The following is a 16,715-nucleotide window of genomic DNA, read 5'->3' as shown; positions in this document are numbered from 1 at the left end:
CATAGAACGTTGATAAGTATACCTACAGTGGATAGGTATAACTATGGTATATAGCGTAATGCAAATGCAGGATATTTGCAACGTTTAGTGCATGGTGTCTAAATATGCCCTTGAAAAACGGAAATATAATATTTCTTCGCTATTGTGTTTGACTAGTTATATGGGGATCGGTGTGAAACAAATAGGCGCTGAGTGACCGTTTTATTCAGTGCATTTTCAGCGCATAGCCACGAGCTTATGCCTCCATTGACCATAGTTTTTGATGAGTTACCGGTTTCCTTGCGAGTATGTGCCATTGTTGTTGAAAGCAAGGCTTTCGACGAGTCCTTCCAATTCATCTACGAGAAACCCTATAGCACACTGTTTCGAAGAAATAGTTATGGTGAAGAGAACGCGCAAAATGACCTTTGCAGTCGACGCGCCCTAAAGCCCCCGGTGAAGAGAACGCATAGCGCTAATAATATTACTAATTTCATTAACAAATAATGGTTTTACGGCAATCACACATGCATTTATTCAAGGAAGACATGCAGCTGCACATGCGGTTAAATGTACCCAAAACGCAAACCCGTCTCCTGCCCATAGCGCAATATGCACAGGTATCAGTGTACACAGTAATATCAGTGTTCTGATATCAGCTCACTGATATCAGCGCTCTGAGCTATCAGCGGTGACGGTTTCAGTCGTGCACGATAGGGCGCTTTTGCGACACACCACTGACAGTAAGAGCAGGTGACGGGACTGTGACACTCTTTTAGAGCACGGTGACACACGGTGACACTTTGGTGACACCTGGTGACACATTGTGACAGTGGTGACGGATTGGTGAAAGGCTCTAGTGCCAACCGCCCACAGAAGATTAACGTTTCTCAGCCGATTGTACCCATATGACCTGAGTTGGGTTGACTACGCACACTGGCGCCCAGAACCAAAACAGGTAAGTACCTAACTATTTTACCGTTTTAGTAAGCAAAAAAAAAACGTGTTGATGGCCTCCTTGGACATGTTTGATGCGTCTGCGTTTCCCGTTACGAACTAAAGCTGTCCAAAATGTCGTGCATGTCATCTAACGGACTGTATTTGTGTTATGAGGACTAAGTAGTGCAACATAAGACTAATCTAGTACTCAAGCGCACATCCGTCATTTTGGTGATCTCATTGAAAAACTTTAAGGTCAGGTACCGCACCTTTTACCTGGTGGCAGCTGGCCTAACTGCTAGTTTGTGTTCTGACCGCCAGAGAACATCTCGCCATGTGTAACCATCGCTCCCCCGGCTTCGGTCGTCTGGTCGTCCAGGAGAACGGATACGGAGAGCAGGTGCGTAACGGGCGCTGAACTGGCTTTTCGGTATTGGTAGCTCATAGCTGCATCTATAACTAGATGCTGAACAAGAGAGTTCAACCGGCTAACGTTTTTATCTTGGACTAAAAATAAATGCAAGTGTCGCACGACACTCGACAACACTTTGTTCTGTCATCTGCCAGTCGTCTCATCTGTCATCTGACAGTCACCAGTGCTGTCATTTGGCAGTCGTCTGATCTGACGGATGGTGTCCTAAAACTGCCGCCTGAGCTGTCATGTGAGATCCGTGTGTCAGTTCTGGCTGTCATCTGACAGTGACAGCTGCCCCCCTGCAGGTGGTATGGGCGGAGGAGGAGCTGGCCGGCCTGTTCGGCCTGCTGATTGCCGTGCTGGCCCTGCTGATTGTGCACCTCCTGCTGAGAATCTGCGTCAGCGTCAGTAAGCTGAGCCGCTCCTGCTGCGGGGGAGACTCCAGCTTGGAAAATTGCTGCCGGACTAGTGATTAATGGAACGGCAGCTGTCTTCACATCAGAAAAACGCGCCCCTGTTAATATTCATCATTAAACAAGTCATGCGTAGATCATCGTGATAGAAGCGATCGTTTATTTGGAGGATGTTGAATTGAGGCTGAGAATTGTGAAATATATTTATTTGTCATCCTAATACACACGCAACATCGTGACATGAATCTACTCGTGGCGACCTTTTACGTTAAACTTACAGCATTCCGATGTCTTCCCGACACTTAGTTTCACGACCAAGCTTGAAGCTTTGCATCATTCCCGTTACTTTGTGTGCAACAAGGAACAAAACACCATTTGAACACTGAACGCATACATTTGACATCAAACATCCTATATATAATACACACGAAAGTTGGGGCCACTGAAAAAAAAAACACTGCTTGCTTGATAATGAATTTAGCAATCAAGTAAATTCTATGCTGAATTTCACTACCTGCCTAAGTAACTGCCCAACAACAGAATAGTGGTAAGATGCGGCCCGATTTCATATAAAGCGTCTACTTTAAACAACCACTGCTTGGCATACTATTTAACTACAGGTACTTTGACATGTGAGTGCATCCAGAAACACTTTATCAGTGATGTGTTAGCGTTGAGCATGGCTAGGGAGCAAGCTGACTACGTGGATATTCTATAAACTAACGAGTTCACTAACAACACATGTGAAACAGGTTGAATCACAATGATTGGATGTCAATCCTCCCTCCTCCTTAAAAAGAACATTTATCGACACACACTACGTAACGGCAAACGTCGTTTGCCGTTGATTTCGGACCAAGAAAATTGCTAATTACGCTAAAAGGTACGTACTTTTTATGAGACGGGTTATCCCGGCACCCTTTATGTTATTTTTACTCCAAGTCTTTTCTGGTCAGGTCACCTGCACTTAGCCCCAGCTACCAACTCCTGTCCTTTGTCTATGCCTAATGCCTATGCCTATAAACCCTTGCCTATGAAAACCACAAAGGCTTGTCATGCAATGTTCACAAATTTGAAAGACGTTAGAGAAAAAAATAGATATCTCACTATTCGCATAAAACTGACACGACCCTTCCATCGTTACATATCCTAAAATACCCTTGACATCGGAATGCCTGCACTAAGCACTTGACTATTAGGACGCTGCCTCTATCTCAACCCAAGCTGCAATGATAGCGGCACCTCCAGCCTCAGAAGATGCCCCTACCGGAGAGCTTGATGATAGCAATATCAATGCCTGACGAATGATCGCGAAGCGTGATCATTCAGCGGCTATTACACTATTCATAAATGAATATACCGGGTGGCCCAGAAAAAACGTTCCCAACTTTAAATCAATATTTCTCAGAAAGTGATAAAGATACAACATTGAAACTTCGAATAGTCAATGCGGCACACATTTTCAGTAAATGGTGTGATTTTCATGGTGTTCGGTAAATAACTTTTTAAACGGTTCGTGTTTCAAGCATGCCATGTAAAAATTACTTTTTTGCTCCGATGTTTACTAAAAAATGTGAGTGAACGGGTCACTTTCACCCCGCGGCATCGCGGCCTAGAGCCATGACTTCTACTGGCAGCTAGTCTCATTGATGTTTCGGGTCTCAGGATGACATATTCCCTCAGGCAACCACGATGGCTCTGTGCCAGCGGCATCGGAAGAAGTTTCCAGTTTTCTAACCATCTTGTGGCTCAAATGCTTTCCTGGCTGACATTCCTGGGAAAGGGTAGCTTTTCAACCATATTGTTTTGGCATCTGCTGGCAATGTTGTTTTTCCTAAGCTATTCTGTGGTCTTCTGGCACAGGAACCAGTCTGCTTTAGTTTGCTTTCCTTATCCGGTCGATTTACTGTTTGATCTACTGAAAGGAGGGTAATCAGCAGTAATCCATGCATCGTGCCACTCCTGCTCGAAACATGATTTGGTGATGAAACGAATGACATCCATGAGCACCATTTTGGCTCAGTATTTGAATATTTGGCACATAAGTGAGACAAAAATATTTAAAATAAGAACATAGGTGTTGGTTTCATTCACGTGCTCTATTTTTTATTCTTTTTTATAACATGGGACTTCTAACCCAATCATCACTATCGTTTGACATCGGCAAAAAAAGCAAAAAGGTCTTGCTTAATTCAACTCAAGATTGCCAGCTTGAAAATGATGGTATAGTGTTATAACTTGGCATACCAATGCGCAACGAAATGACGCAAACTTGATGAAAATTTTGGCTCGCTATTTCTACTCGTATTTCATATACAGGCCTCCAAAGTTCGGAACGTTTTTTCTGGGCCACCCGGTATCTGGTTTCTACTAGTACTAATCGGTAGAGTTAGCTGTTTTATGCAGTGTTTCCTCATATACTTGTTCCCAATGAATTTGCCTTGACTATGTTCAATTTAATTAGTCTTATGTTTTTCTATAAAAATAGCATGAATATACTACTTATTACTAGTTGCTTTTTTTAACTAAGATCAAAATATTCCCGACTTGTCGTCAATGGGGAACGCGTTTCATAAGGTGTCAAATGCCATAATATCTATATCTTTGATCGGCAGAATGGCGTTCTTTGAAACAATTATTTTCGTCATAGGTCATCATAAAGCCTACTTTTGGCCGTGGGCCAGCAAACGAGATGATATTTGACTGACCCAATGAACTCAAAAAACGAAACAAATCTGACATATATTTAAAAAGCAAAACAAGTACCTAAAACCTAAACTTATGGACAAGTACCTAAAACTTATGGAAAATAAAAAGCAGGCTAAAGTGCAGGCAAATTCGATTAGGGAAAAGTAGTATTCCTAAAGAAGAGAAGAAAATAACTGATTAAGCGATGCTATAAAACAACACTGCAAGTTAATTTAATGCAAGCACAAATAAATAGTACGTCGAGAAGTGGAGATGTTAGCTTCCCGGAGATTTCTGAAGCGCTGGCAGAGTAATCAGCTGTTGAACTGAATGAGAATGATGACGTAAGTTACCGTGAGGCTCACCACCTGGAACGAAGAAGAGATCATGTGAATGCTACGTAATTGTTCGCACCTTTCACCATTGCTGATAATGTGCAAGGCATTAATCCCGACATTATAGACAAACTAGACATTTCATGGCTTTTACGGCAGCCTAGATAATATTCCTCTTAAAATACAAGCTCTCCTTGATCATATAAAATATTCATTCTAGGAGAGTTAAATGTTATAATTCCTACAGCAATCAAACTAAGCATCATTCATATCCAATTCATCCTCTCACCGCGCCGAAGTTTCTCATGGAGATGTCGAAGAGGTCGATGGCAGTGAGCTGCATGGGCTCGCGGGAGCGCTGCATCAGGATGTTGGCCAACTCCAGCTCGCGGGGGTGCAGGTCGCTCCACGAGGAGCCGTAGTTGGACCGGAAAATGGCCGCGTTCTGACGGGGCGGGGTGGGGAGGCCGTTAGCCAACTTTAATTGAACTGATTAGTAGTGTAGAACTAGAGATAGATGTACGAAGGCTAGTTATACAAGGGTTAGAAGCTCGGAGGTGCGTGGAATAGCCTTATACGCTGACTGTTGTGACCATTTCCCCACTATGTATAAATACTCAAAGACGGAATGTTATGCATTGCGGCACAGTATAACTGCAGGCGCTGACTACTAGCGACATCTACGGGACTTAGTGGAAAGCTGGATATAGTGCAATGCGGCACAGCATAACTCCAGGCAGTGACCACTAGCGACATCTATCGACAAAAGAAAACTGAGCCGTGCGGAACAGTTACCACAGGCGCGGACTATTTAGTAGCGAATTTGTAAAAAGACGATAAAGGCAAAGTCCAGGGTGGTTTGGAATGGTTTTTATTTTAGTGGTCCGTATTTTATGCAGTACTTATTAAGCTTCAAAGCACACAAGAATGATCACCATGAATCCAGTCATCATCTGACGCAAAACATTGTCATAATAAAGGCAGACATTTACTTACAGCATTTCGTACGATATCCACGGATTTGGACTCGAAGAGGATGCAGATTCCAGACGGCAGCATGAATCCAAAGCAGACAAGAGTGGTCATCCAGTCCATGCCATATTGGGAGGTCACCTGAAATGTAAAGAAGGCAATACACTTAATATTAGAAGCGGCATAACGTTATAGAATTTCATATTTTAGTGCCTGTAAAACGATTTTAATTCTCAATTTGAGACGGAATGAAGCTGTTTCGACTTTCAAACAGCCGACCTGTAGAATTTCAACCCTGTATCTTACTCTGTCTTCTTACCCTATCAACCATGTGCATTGTATCTTATCCTGATGCAGATATAGGAAGTGAGACACTTGTATCTTACCCTGTCATACCCTCTTACTCTGTCTTACCCATCAACCATGTATCAAATCTCACCTGGGTGTACCTAGATATGGAAAGTCAGAATCCTTCCCCATATTACCCTATCAACCCTGTATCCTATATCTTACCCGGATACAGATATAGGAAGTGAGGCACATATCCAGCAGACCGGCCAGATGAGTAAGAACGCCGCACTCGTTGAAACTGATTTGAAGTTCATGTTGCAGGCTGCCATAAGAGGTGGGTAACGTCATGCCATTTTTTATCGAAAACAAAGAGCATTATAAGATTGTGACACTGACAGTATAACACCGAATCAGTGAATACGTTGCGACGCGCAGGCTTAACTATGCGTCTTTTCACACCTGATATAATAGATGTTTCGGTACAAATGTTTTCAGCCGACCGGAGAAAAACCTGGTCATAAAAATGAAAAGCATTTGCACAAATCAATTGGCAAATATTCTTTAAAAAAAAACTAAATAAATCAACCGGTAAGCTCACAAGTATAGCACCAGCCGCCAATCAATCAACGGGAGCTAGGCAAGTTGAAAAAAAACAACAGGGCTGAAGTTAAAGGGACCCTCCCACCTTCAAAAAAGTTAATGAATTGGCATGAAAGTGATGTCCCTTGGTTCAGAAAGAGCGAAAACGAATATCTACCAAATTTCACCGAAAAATATTCACTGGTTTTCAAGATATTAGGCTTTTACTTTTGTTTACTTTTTGGGATCTCCCCTGTTACCAGCGACTTTATTTGGAAGCAATAATTTGGCAGCCTTAAAGTGCGGCAGACGTTGCGCGCAAAGCAGCGTATACCACCACGAGTTAACGATGGTTTTAGTCTAAGATCTAAAAATCGTTAGATCTCCGCTGACGTCACAAATTCTAAGGGGGCATTCCAATGCATTAGCCCCTTAGAATCCGAAAACTGCAAGTTTGAAATTCCATATCTTCGAATTAAAGCATTTTTCGATGTTGTGAGTGCCCAAACCGGTATTTGCAGGCCATGGCCACCAATTTGGCTATCTCAACTCAAAACTAATGTTAAGGTGGGAGTGTCCCTTTAAAGGGACCCTCCCACCTTCAAAAAAGTTTATGAATTGGCATGAAAGTGATGTCGCTCGGTTCAGAAAGAGCGAAAACGAATATCTAACAAATTTCATCGAAAAATATTCACCGGTTTTCAAGATATTAGACTTTTACTTTTGTTTACTTTCATGGGATCTCCGCTATTTCTAGCGACTTTATTTTAGAAGTGCGGCGTTTGCGGCAGATGTTGCGCGCAAATAGCATATACGACCGCGTGCTACAAAACGTTTTAGTCGAACATTTAAAAATCGTTAGATATCTGCGCTGACGTCACACATTCAGAGGGGTATTCCTAAGCATTAGCCCGTCTGAATCAAAATGCTGCAATTTTGAAATTCAATATTTCCGATTTAAGGCATTTCTCGATGTTGTGAGTGCCGAAACCGGTAATTGTGAGCCAGGGACCCCATTTTGGCTATCTCAACTCAAATCTAATGTTAAGGTGGGAGGGTCCCTTTAAAGGGACTATCCCACCTTCTAAAATGTTATTAGAAGGATGAATAACCTGTTGCTCATTTCTATCAGAAATAGAAAAAATAAACCAATATATATTCGGGCGTGGCCCCTATCGTATTTTTTCTATTTCTGATAGAAATGAGCAACAGGTTATTCATCCTTCTAATAATCTTATTAACAATGCTCAGCTCAACGTTCAAATACCTGAAATCATTCTAAAATGTTGTTAAAACTAGTTAAATTGTGCCCGACTTTTTAGATTGGATGACCAGGAACACGGTTCTGGCATTTATTTTTCATTAAACATCTTAGGCTTTCCATATTCCAAACACAAACTTTCAAATATGTGACGTCACAGCCCAAAATTACCTCCTTCCCCAGGCCACATTATTGTCATAAAGCTGATTCTTTTTACTCTGTAGGCACCACAACAAAGTTCAGACCAAGTTTTAAGCGATTTTTCAACGAACAAACCCATTTAAATCAGAATGACTAAACGAGGTGACGTCACACTAACGGTCGCTCCATGTTGAAGATAGGGCCTTGCACAAGGCCCATTTTCAAATGAAGGGAACGAATTTCTTCAACACCAAGAGGCCGCGGGGGTTGCAACCTAGATAGATAGTGGTTTCTGAACCTCGCCGCAAACTTGGCTATCTCAACTCAAACCCCATGTTAAAGGTGGGATAGTCCCTTTAACATTAGATCTTTAAATTCTTGTTCTTTTCCTACTCTCATGAATCTTATGAAGCAATTCCAAAATCAAAACTGTCACTCACTCCCAGAGTAGCGAGTGTGCCTCGAGCAGTTCGTTCCAGGGCCGCACGTTGGCGCCCTGGTCGGAGTTGGCAGCGTTCCAGACGGCACCGGAAGCGGCCCGTTTCCGTGTCAGCAGTTTGGACACGTGTCGAGACAGGTGCGTCAGGTGGCTGTAGAGGAACACGTTGATGCTGTGTACGGTCGAGACGCTGAGAAGGTTGGCACCGTATACCGACACCAGGTGGACGAACTGGTGGAAGGGGGGACGGAGATAGGTGTTAAAGAGGGGTCAGAGCGACGCAACACAACGAATGAGATTGGATGCATTCGTAGTCCTAACCTGACTAATCACCATAAGTTCAAAAAGGCGTACCCGTTGCCTACTAATAAATGTTTCGTTTTTTTTAATAAATGCACTCTTTGAAATAGTATCAAGCAGTAGAACTATTTTACGTGATTTACCTCAACTGACAATGACTTTATTTCAGATTTCTTTATTATCAGTGCTGATGGTGAAAGAAGCTGATGACAATTATAGCCAAATTATCAAAGGTAAATGCATGCGGAAAAGAGTGATAAAATTGGTTTATTTCGGCAAAACCATTGCACTACATTAGGTGTCTCAGACACCGCTCCCCACTCTAACCTGTATCCAGTGAGACTATCTTCTCACCAATTCTCACCTGCAGCAGCACCAGCAGCGAGTGCACCACCACGCTCTCGGCTCTCACCACCGGGGGAAACAGGCTGAACCGGCTGACGTCGTCACCAATCTCCCGCTGATGACGCACCGCCAGTAGGCCTCCCACCACGTGCAGGACGATCATAAACAGGAACGTCTTGACCGCGATGATGTAGATCAGCTTCAGACGGAATTTGGGACGCTCGAGGCGGAGATCAGCGAAGACGGGGAGGGCTTGGGTACGAGCCATGATGTTGAGAGCGCGAGGGAAAGCTCCGGCGCGGAAAGACAGAGCCGGAAGGAGAAACTGGAGGAGGCTGAAGTGTTGGCAAGCCTGGATGGCCATGAAGAGAATCGAGCTAATTGGATAGTTGGGGAGCGTACGGATAAAGGCCACAGCCTGGGTCATCAGAGTAGCTGCCAGTACAGCGCGGAGCAGGAACCACGGGAGGCGACCCCATCCGGATGGAGGGCACTGGAGCACTCCCAGGAGACAAACCCGACTCCAGAAACGCATCCAGAGACCGATAATCCCAGCCAGACTGTCGCGGGGAGGGTTAGCGACATGGATCGGCGCCGGCCAGCCGACCCGCCCGGCCATCCCCTCCTTACCGGCTCCATTCTCCACCGAGCGTGCCTTCTCCTCCAGAGGAGTGGGACCGACACCGCGGCGGTACGGTAGACCGCCCCGTGAGCCCAGAGCGCGGGGGCGACCGATACCGTCAGCCTCAGCTGTGATCATGGTTGATAAGGAATAGGAATACCAGCTACGGTGTGATTATTTTCGGAAGTGCTCAGCTGCTGTTTATGTGGTCGCTCTCCGATTGTAATCACAGCCTGCTTCTCGTCGTCGCCCTTCTTTTGCTGTGGTTTTTCAACTCAGATAGCTGTCTTCAGAAGACTTGGATTGGGTATAGTGGGTCCTTTCACCCTCCAACACCGATCAAGTCACGTTGTTCAGCGATCTTCATAATTCTCTCCTTCCTCACACTGCCGCCAGCTGACGGCAGTCAACTTCAGTAACCCCGCGGATCTGCTGTCTTGCCTGTCTGCCTGACTGCCCGTCTTGGAGTGAGCTCTCCTCTTCTTTGACGGCCGATCCAGCCGGAGCCTCTGTCCCAGGTCCTTCTCCTCCGCCGATACCGACACGAATCCCCTCTTCAAGCCACCCTCGAGACCTCGCTACCTCTGTTAGCCTCTGTCCAGACCTTCCCATTATCCTCTAACCTCTGCGCAGTCCGAGCTATGAGCTGCGCGGACGCCCCAAGAAAGGTTATTACCTATGATAAACACTAATCATCGATACCATATAGCTCTGACTGAATGTAAAATGGGCAGCCGCCAGGGAAAATCGAGCGGTCGTAATGGACCTATCAAAGTGACGCATATGTGATGAACTCGGATGAGATTATCAGACGTGCCTAGCAAATGACACGGCCGGGACATTATTGGCACCGAATAATTGACTTCTAAGGTATAGTGTGGCTGCTTGACCGCGTTTAATCTTTAAATGAGACCGAAGGTTCATTATTTCGTCGGTGTAGGCAATAGGCATACATCGTATTGTGAATTGGTCATACACTTAGTTGCGTGGTGAACACAATCGATTAACAATCATATAGCAATATTTAGGATATTCGTTCGTCAAAATTGGTGCCGTCCTCGTGAGTGATGATTTGAAACTTATCAGAGGGACACAAACATCTGCTGTGTGCCTGAATCCGGCCGATGGTACCTACAGTCCACAGCAGAAGTAATGTGGGGTTTCAGTCATGGGTATGTTCTGCTTCTGAAGCTTAGGAACGATTAGCCAGACTACAATGAAACTTTGAATGTAGCTTATATGTATCGTCAGTCGTCACCCTTGCAGCTGCAACTTTAGCTATTGACATCTTCTTTTCGATCACTCCGCATTAAACAATCGCTAGTCAAAGCCAACCGTTGAGATTGGTTTTGTTTGTTTGTTTTGTTGGGTTAGGCCCTTTCGGTCGACAAGACCATTGCAGAGCCGGAAGGATGATAGGATATAGGGGGAGACATTGGTCTGGGCAGGCACCATAGTGAGTCGCCGGGGCTGAGCCCGTCCAGAGGACAGGCCACCCAGCCCCAAGGCACTCACTGCACCCGGCTACGGGGTGCGCTCCCTCAGGAGCAGCGGTGCCGCTCCAAGGGAGCAGCCCGCATGAGATAAAGTTGCCTGTCCAGCCCGGAGGGGGGTTGCGGCGTGGAGGAGAAGGATTTCAGTATCCTGAGGATAGAAGCATGGAAAGGTGAGATTGGTAAAATTCTACATTACTTTAGCGGTGGGCTGTATATACCTCCTCTTGAACTCCTTTTTCTATCGCCTTTAACCCATTTACATTTAATACATCCGTGAACATTTACTTAGATCGTGCATATAGAACAGTTTCAATATTCCTGATTTCATGAAATTCATTGCTTTATACCGTCGCAGACGAGAGAAAATAATGGATATTGCTACGCTCGGTGGCGAGAATTTATCAAAACATGATAATTGAAAAAGTGTTAATTACACCATAGCACACTCTAACAACGTCGTAGGTATATACCGGAAGGCCTTAACCCGCGCCCCGTAGGGGGGGGGCCGAAACGGCCCCCCCCCCTGTCCTTTTCGGTCGATATCTCCTAAACGGCTGGAGATATCGCCACCAAACTTTCAGGACCCCTCCGGGCATTAATTTTACACATTGTGACCAAAAATTTTTCCAGAGGCTGTGATAGGTTGGCCACAAATGACGTCAGAGTGACGTCATGTTCTGTCATTTTCGACCGAAAGAAGACCTTCGCGAGAAGACCTGTCAGGCCTACAGCTTTGAAGGTACAGAAAAATGATCAGACATAAAAGGTGTAGAATTGACAGGGCTACAAAACTGCTATCTCTGATTTTTGAAATTTTTGAGTTTTGATCCCCAAAAATCAAAAAAGCATTTTTTTGGATATATTAGCCAAAAAATCCAAAAAAAATTTTGAGTTTCGAAAAAACCGGAATATATGTGATAGTACCTACCGTCTTCTATCTACATACCAAATTTCAGATCGATACCTCGTTTTTTGGCCAAGTTATAGAGAAAAAACTGTTCAAAAATGATGACGTCAAATTTTCAAACTCAATTTTTGGCAATTCTAGAACTCGTAGAGCAAAACAAAGACCACCATTAGACTCCCCGTGACGAGCTGCATCGAATGGATACCCATTTTATGCAAAAATATCAACTTTGAAATTTGACCTAATTTGACCTGACCTTGACCTGACCTTGACCAAAACGTGACCTAGGCTGGCCCCAAAGGCTGCCTAACCCACATAATCGCATTTGTCACGTAAAATGGACCATAAAACATGTATCACACGACACATTCATATTGTGACCCCCGGTGACCTGACCTCGCTGTGACCTGACCTGGTATCAGTGACCTCAGATAGCAAAGTATGTGTTTGACGAACAATATACCATCGATGGTTTTCAATAAATTACCAATTTACTCGATTTCACAGCACATTTCTTGAATTGCCTGTGAACGGTGAAAACCTGACCTTTGACCTGACCTGTGACGTCATCGGTTTGACCTAGGTCAATGAAATTTGGTCACAACGTAGTTCCCGGGTAGGGCTATCAAACGCCGTTTGAATTTTGAAAATCGGCCGGTAACTTTCCGAGATCTTAGGGGGGGGGGCCGAAACGGCCCCCCCCCCCTACGGGTGGTAGGGTCCGCCGGTAGCCCTACGGGGCGCGGGTTATTAAGGCGGCCGCACACTGGGCCATTCGGCGGGCGAGATTCCACAAAAGCGGAATGTCGCGGGCGACATTCCTACAGCGGCTTTCCGCTTGTTTTCAGCAGTTTACAGGACCATTCGGCGGTGCGATTTTCTACTTAGTATTTTCAGGAACTTTATGTGAAACATTTTATGATAAATAGAAACGAATGCAAACTAAATACATTTAAGCAAATACAATATTTGCTTATTTAATGCGATTATGCTATATTTCTGTACAATAAAGTTTTGAATATCCATTAATTTGACATAATTTCTGGAGGAAGTTGCAAAAAAATAAAGCTCGTGATTAATGTAAACAACCGTGTTTGTCGACAAATGTAAGAAACCTAAAGACAATTGTGGAGAGGCACATAGTAACCCATTATTGGAATAACCAATGAAGTGTACAAAAACCATTTAATATGGGGAAAGAAGTGCCGCTACGATTTTTTATCAAGTGAAGTCTATTTCTCGGCTGCTCCATAAATAGTTGGCGAGTTTCAAGTTCCACAATTTCGGGTGTCCGCGGCCTCGCCGCGGAAAAAGCTGAACCGGTCCAGCTTTTTCCGCAACTCCGCGGCTGTTCGCGCGCATGCGCACTCTATACGCGGACAGCTAGCTGGCAGCGGTCGGCTGATAATTTTGTCGTTTCGGCAGCTGATTCGGCGTCCACGAAAGCGTAATGTCGCCACGGAATTGCGTTTTTGCGGAATGTCGCCCGCCGAATGGCCCAGTGTGCGGCCGCCTCCGTCGGCTATTGGGGCTGCAAGTATTTATGCTGCCCATTTGATAATGTCGTGAACTCAATTCAGGCACAGTTTTCAGAGGTCTTTTATGCTTCCATTATGTGAAGCTTACCCTCAGGGTAGACACTGGATGATTGTAATAAGATGGATCATGGAGTCACAGGAAGGCACACTTTATCCTCTTATGTGTGAAGTTCCAGCGGTACCTACAAAATCGTGATCCAGTTTATTGCAGTTGTTTGGGTAGCGGTATGCTAAATACTGCAACGCTTGACTTTTGGACAGTTGAATTTTGCCGTAACTTCATAACAGGCGAAATGAAAAAATACAAACTAAAACCAAACGACAAATCGCATCGTAGAAGGACGAGTAAGACAGATATCGTGCTTCCTCGTTTTCCCAGGTGCAAAAAGTGGGGTCACGGTTACTATCCCCTCAGAATCCCATCCGGAACTCGCCAGGCTCCCCGTCAGGTGGCAGCCGCAATGTTTATGTGACATCCACACTGATGAGCTGCTACTGATTATTGGGCTGACCTTTGGAGGGCGGCTGGCAGAGAAATGAGCTCATATCGGCTAAATGTCGAGCGTGACGCGTATGCACAAACACTATCACAATACTATTGTCATTCCAAAGGTCATATGCATTATTCGTAGATCAGAAATTCAGTTATGCTACTGGCCTTGCGCATCACTATTTTCATTGTTTTAACCTCTGGTTTCTTCATTATTCAAGACAAAAAGTTTAAAAGTATAAAAGTATATTTAACAAAACTAAAGAAGCAATTATGATCGTCATGTATCGCTGTAAAAACGCTTGCCGTCCTGTGTTGACATATTAATAGAAAAAACGTGCAAATAAATAGCCAGATGCTGCCGCTGTCGTGGCCAAGTCAGCACAGATTTGACCGTGACTTTGTAGATATGCACAATAGCTTCCAGCATACTGCTGAATCATGACGATTCGGCAGAAATTCATCGTTCATTCACCTTCGCATCTATTTGTTCTTCGCAGAGCTAGCGTAAAACTAACATTGAACTTCAACTCACGCGACTATTTCAGGCGTCAAGTCAGCGGTCTCAGTCGCGAGTTGATGCAGTTGTCACTGAGTCAGTCATTTTCGGTCTTCAGATTATCGTCATTAACGGTTCATCACTAGTCGCAGTCAAAGACGGGTCTAAGTCAAGTCTCGATTAGGTACAAGTAACGGTAAACTTGACGGAAGTCATGGTGCTTTATTAGTCAACAGCATAAAGCTAGTTATTCGCCAGAGAATGTCACTCATCAGTCTGTCACCGTTCGACATAATATATTCCTGCCCGGGGCCGGGATGATTCAATAAATGTCACCGAGGTTTTTTAGCGAAAACTCCGAGGGCCGTTAGGCCCGAGGTGATTTTGCTAAAAAAGCGAGGTGACATTTATTGAATTCCCGGCCTTAGGGCTGGAAGGTGTTTCCCATACCTGCCAAAAAGCTCACAACTATATGATAGTGACGTCAGCAGCCGTGTGGTTCAGCGTGTTTAACCACACCCCTTGAACCACACGGCTTGTAATATTAAAGCATTGCATTAAACTTTGAAAAGTGTGGTACAGTGCACGTGCCGTTTAAATGCCTGGATGTCTCGATTTAATCATGCAATGTAGCAGGTATGGGAAATCATCAGTCACAACTCTCAGTCACCGTCAGCTCTCAGTTATCAGTCACTGAGTCCCAATCCGCCATCGGTCGTAAGTCTCCCCCCCCCCCCACATCACCTCACCATCATTCCCCATCCGCAGATCTCCCCCTCCACCCTTCACCTCTTCTCCGCTGCATTTTTAGCCGCGATACCGGCCATAAACCCTGGAGGACAATCCACCATCTTCTCCGGGTGGGTATCGGCAAACTCGGGCCTCTGTACGAGATAGTTGTGAAGGCGAGTGATGATGGGAAACTTGGTGGTGTCCACTTTGAACCGCAGCTGGGCATTTAGCACCTGGGGGACAAAAGGGACACATAAGTCAGGAGGAGAAAGTCGAGCTTTTGAATCGGTCACCTTCAGAAGAGAGAACGTATACAATACATATAGAGTGCCCAATTCCCGATGACATAAATGAGGTCTTCAGTGAGCCAGACTGGATCGTATACTCGAGATAAACTTTTGCTGGTACTAACTCATAAGTTTGAATCGTTTCACCGGATGCCGCTAAACCGGCAGATTTCCGGAAGCTAGAACCGACTCTATCAAATACAATTACTTAGTTATGGCATTTTTAATGTAGGTACCTATTCGACAAATACATTTTATCTAAGGACACAATAATGAGAAGCCGTTCAGTTTCTGGACTCACCTGCGGCACCAGGCAGCAGTCGGCGAGGGTCAGCTCGTCACCCACGCAGTGCGTCCCGGCAGTCTTGGCCAGCACCCCCTCCAGCGCCGTGAACCCCTTATCGATGGCCTCCTGACCCCAGGCCAGGCCGGCACCCTCTCCACCGACCGCCTCCAGCCGCGCGTAGGCACCAGACTGCACCGGCTGGATCCCCGCGTTGATCATTTCACAGATCTGACGCACGATGGCCCGCTGCGAGCGGTCGGACGGCAGAAGACTCGGCTCGGGCTGGAGTTCCTCCAGATACTCCAGTATAGCCATCGACTGGGTGAGCATCAGGTCTCCGTCGATGAAGGTGGGGACTTGTCCCATGGGGTTCACCTTCAGAAACTCCTCGCCGCGCTGCTCGCCTTTCAGGAGGTTGATGGGACGATATTCGTAGTCGATTCCTTTTGCACGCAGAGCGACTCGCACACGCCACGAGCACGAGCTCATGAAGAACGAGTACAGAATCATGGCGGCTAAAGTTTGCGGGAGCGGCGGAGACAGGCGGAGCAGCGTGTAGACCCAGCGCAGCGGACACAGTGGACTGATGGGCCTTATCCGCCCGGTGCTTCGGCCACATCGGCCAATTTGAAGGCCAGGATAAGCAATCAAGCATGACTCAGCACTGTAGATTTGTTTCCAAGCGGCCAGTCCGGCACCGAGAAGCGGCAGTTTTCCATGACATAATATGGTTGAATATTGTTCTCTCAGATGAGCTTTCC

The 16,715-nt window shown here is 45.3% G+C and overlaps 2 protein-coding genes across 2 annotated transcripts; both read right to left on the bottom strand.

Annotated features, from left to right (window-relative positions):
* Positions 1–3,865: 3,865 nt before the first annotated feature.
* On the bottom strand, positions 3,866–13,452 carry LOC122372232. The gene is made up of 7 exons (XM_043349169.1): positions 13,443–13,452; positions 9,117–9,349; positions 8,454–8,683; positions 6,255–6,354; positions 5,766–5,882; positions 5,059–5,214; positions 3,866–4,802 (listed from the first exon to the last, which is right to left on the bottom strand). Exons 2-7 carry the CDS (start codon positions 9,258–9,260, stop codon positions 4,749–4,751), a joined length of 801 nt encoding a protein of 266 aa, XP_043205104.1. The 5' UTR covers positions 9,261–9,349; positions 13,443–13,452; the 3' UTR covers positions 3,866–4,748.
* A 927-nt stretch (positions 13,453–14,379) lies between these two features.
* LOC122372233 (maleylacetoacetate isomerase-like) lies at positions 14,380–16,560 on the bottom strand. Its single transcript, XM_043349170.1, has 2 exons — positions 15,970–16,560; positions 14,380–15,614 (listed from the first exon to the last, which is right to left on the bottom strand). The coding sequence occupies exons 1-2, from the start codon at positions 16,462–16,464 to the stop codon at positions 15,435–15,437; spliced, it is 675 nt and encodes a 224-aa protein (XP_043205105.1). The 5' UTR covers positions 16,465–16,560; the 3' UTR covers positions 14,380–15,434.
* Positions 16,561–16,715: the final 155 nt, after the last annotated feature.

This window comes from Amphibalanus amphitrite, unplaced genomic scaffold (assembly GCF_019059575.1).
Source record: "Amphibalanus amphitrite isolate SeventyFive unplaced genomic scaffold, NRLGWU_Aamphi_draft 001333F_arrow, whole genome shotgun sequence".
Lineage (NCBI taxonomy): Eukaryota > Metazoa > Arthropoda > Thecostraca > Balanomorpha > Balanidae > Amphibalanus > Amphibalanus amphitrite.
Note: the sequence above shows the minus strand (reverse complement) of the source record. Positions and strands in the feature narration are given on the sequence as shown.

Bases quoted from the DNA above. Each gene is read 5' to 3' on its own strand.
- LOC122372232 (XM_043349169.1), bottom strand. From the start codon at position 9,260: ATGATCGTCCTGCACGTGGTGGGAGGCCTACTGGCGGTGCGTCATCAG. The intron at 6,355-8,453 runs GTGAGTGACAGT...CTCTTATGGCAG, and splicing joins GCACACTCGCTACTCTGGGA to CCTGCAACATGAACTTCAAA. The intron at 4,803-5,058 runs GTGAGAGGATGA...TCTTCGTTCCAG, and splicing joins CCATGAGAAACTTCGGCGCG to GTGGTGAGCCTCACGGTAAC.
- LOC122372233 (XM_043349170.1), bottom strand. From the start codon at position 16,464: ATGATTCTGTACTCGTTCTTCATGAGCTCGTGCTCGTGGCGTGTGCGA. The intron at 15,615-15,969 runs GTGAGTCCAGAA...TTTGTCCCCCAG, and splicing joins ACTGCTGCCTGGTGCCGCAG to GTGCTAAATGCCCAGCTGCG.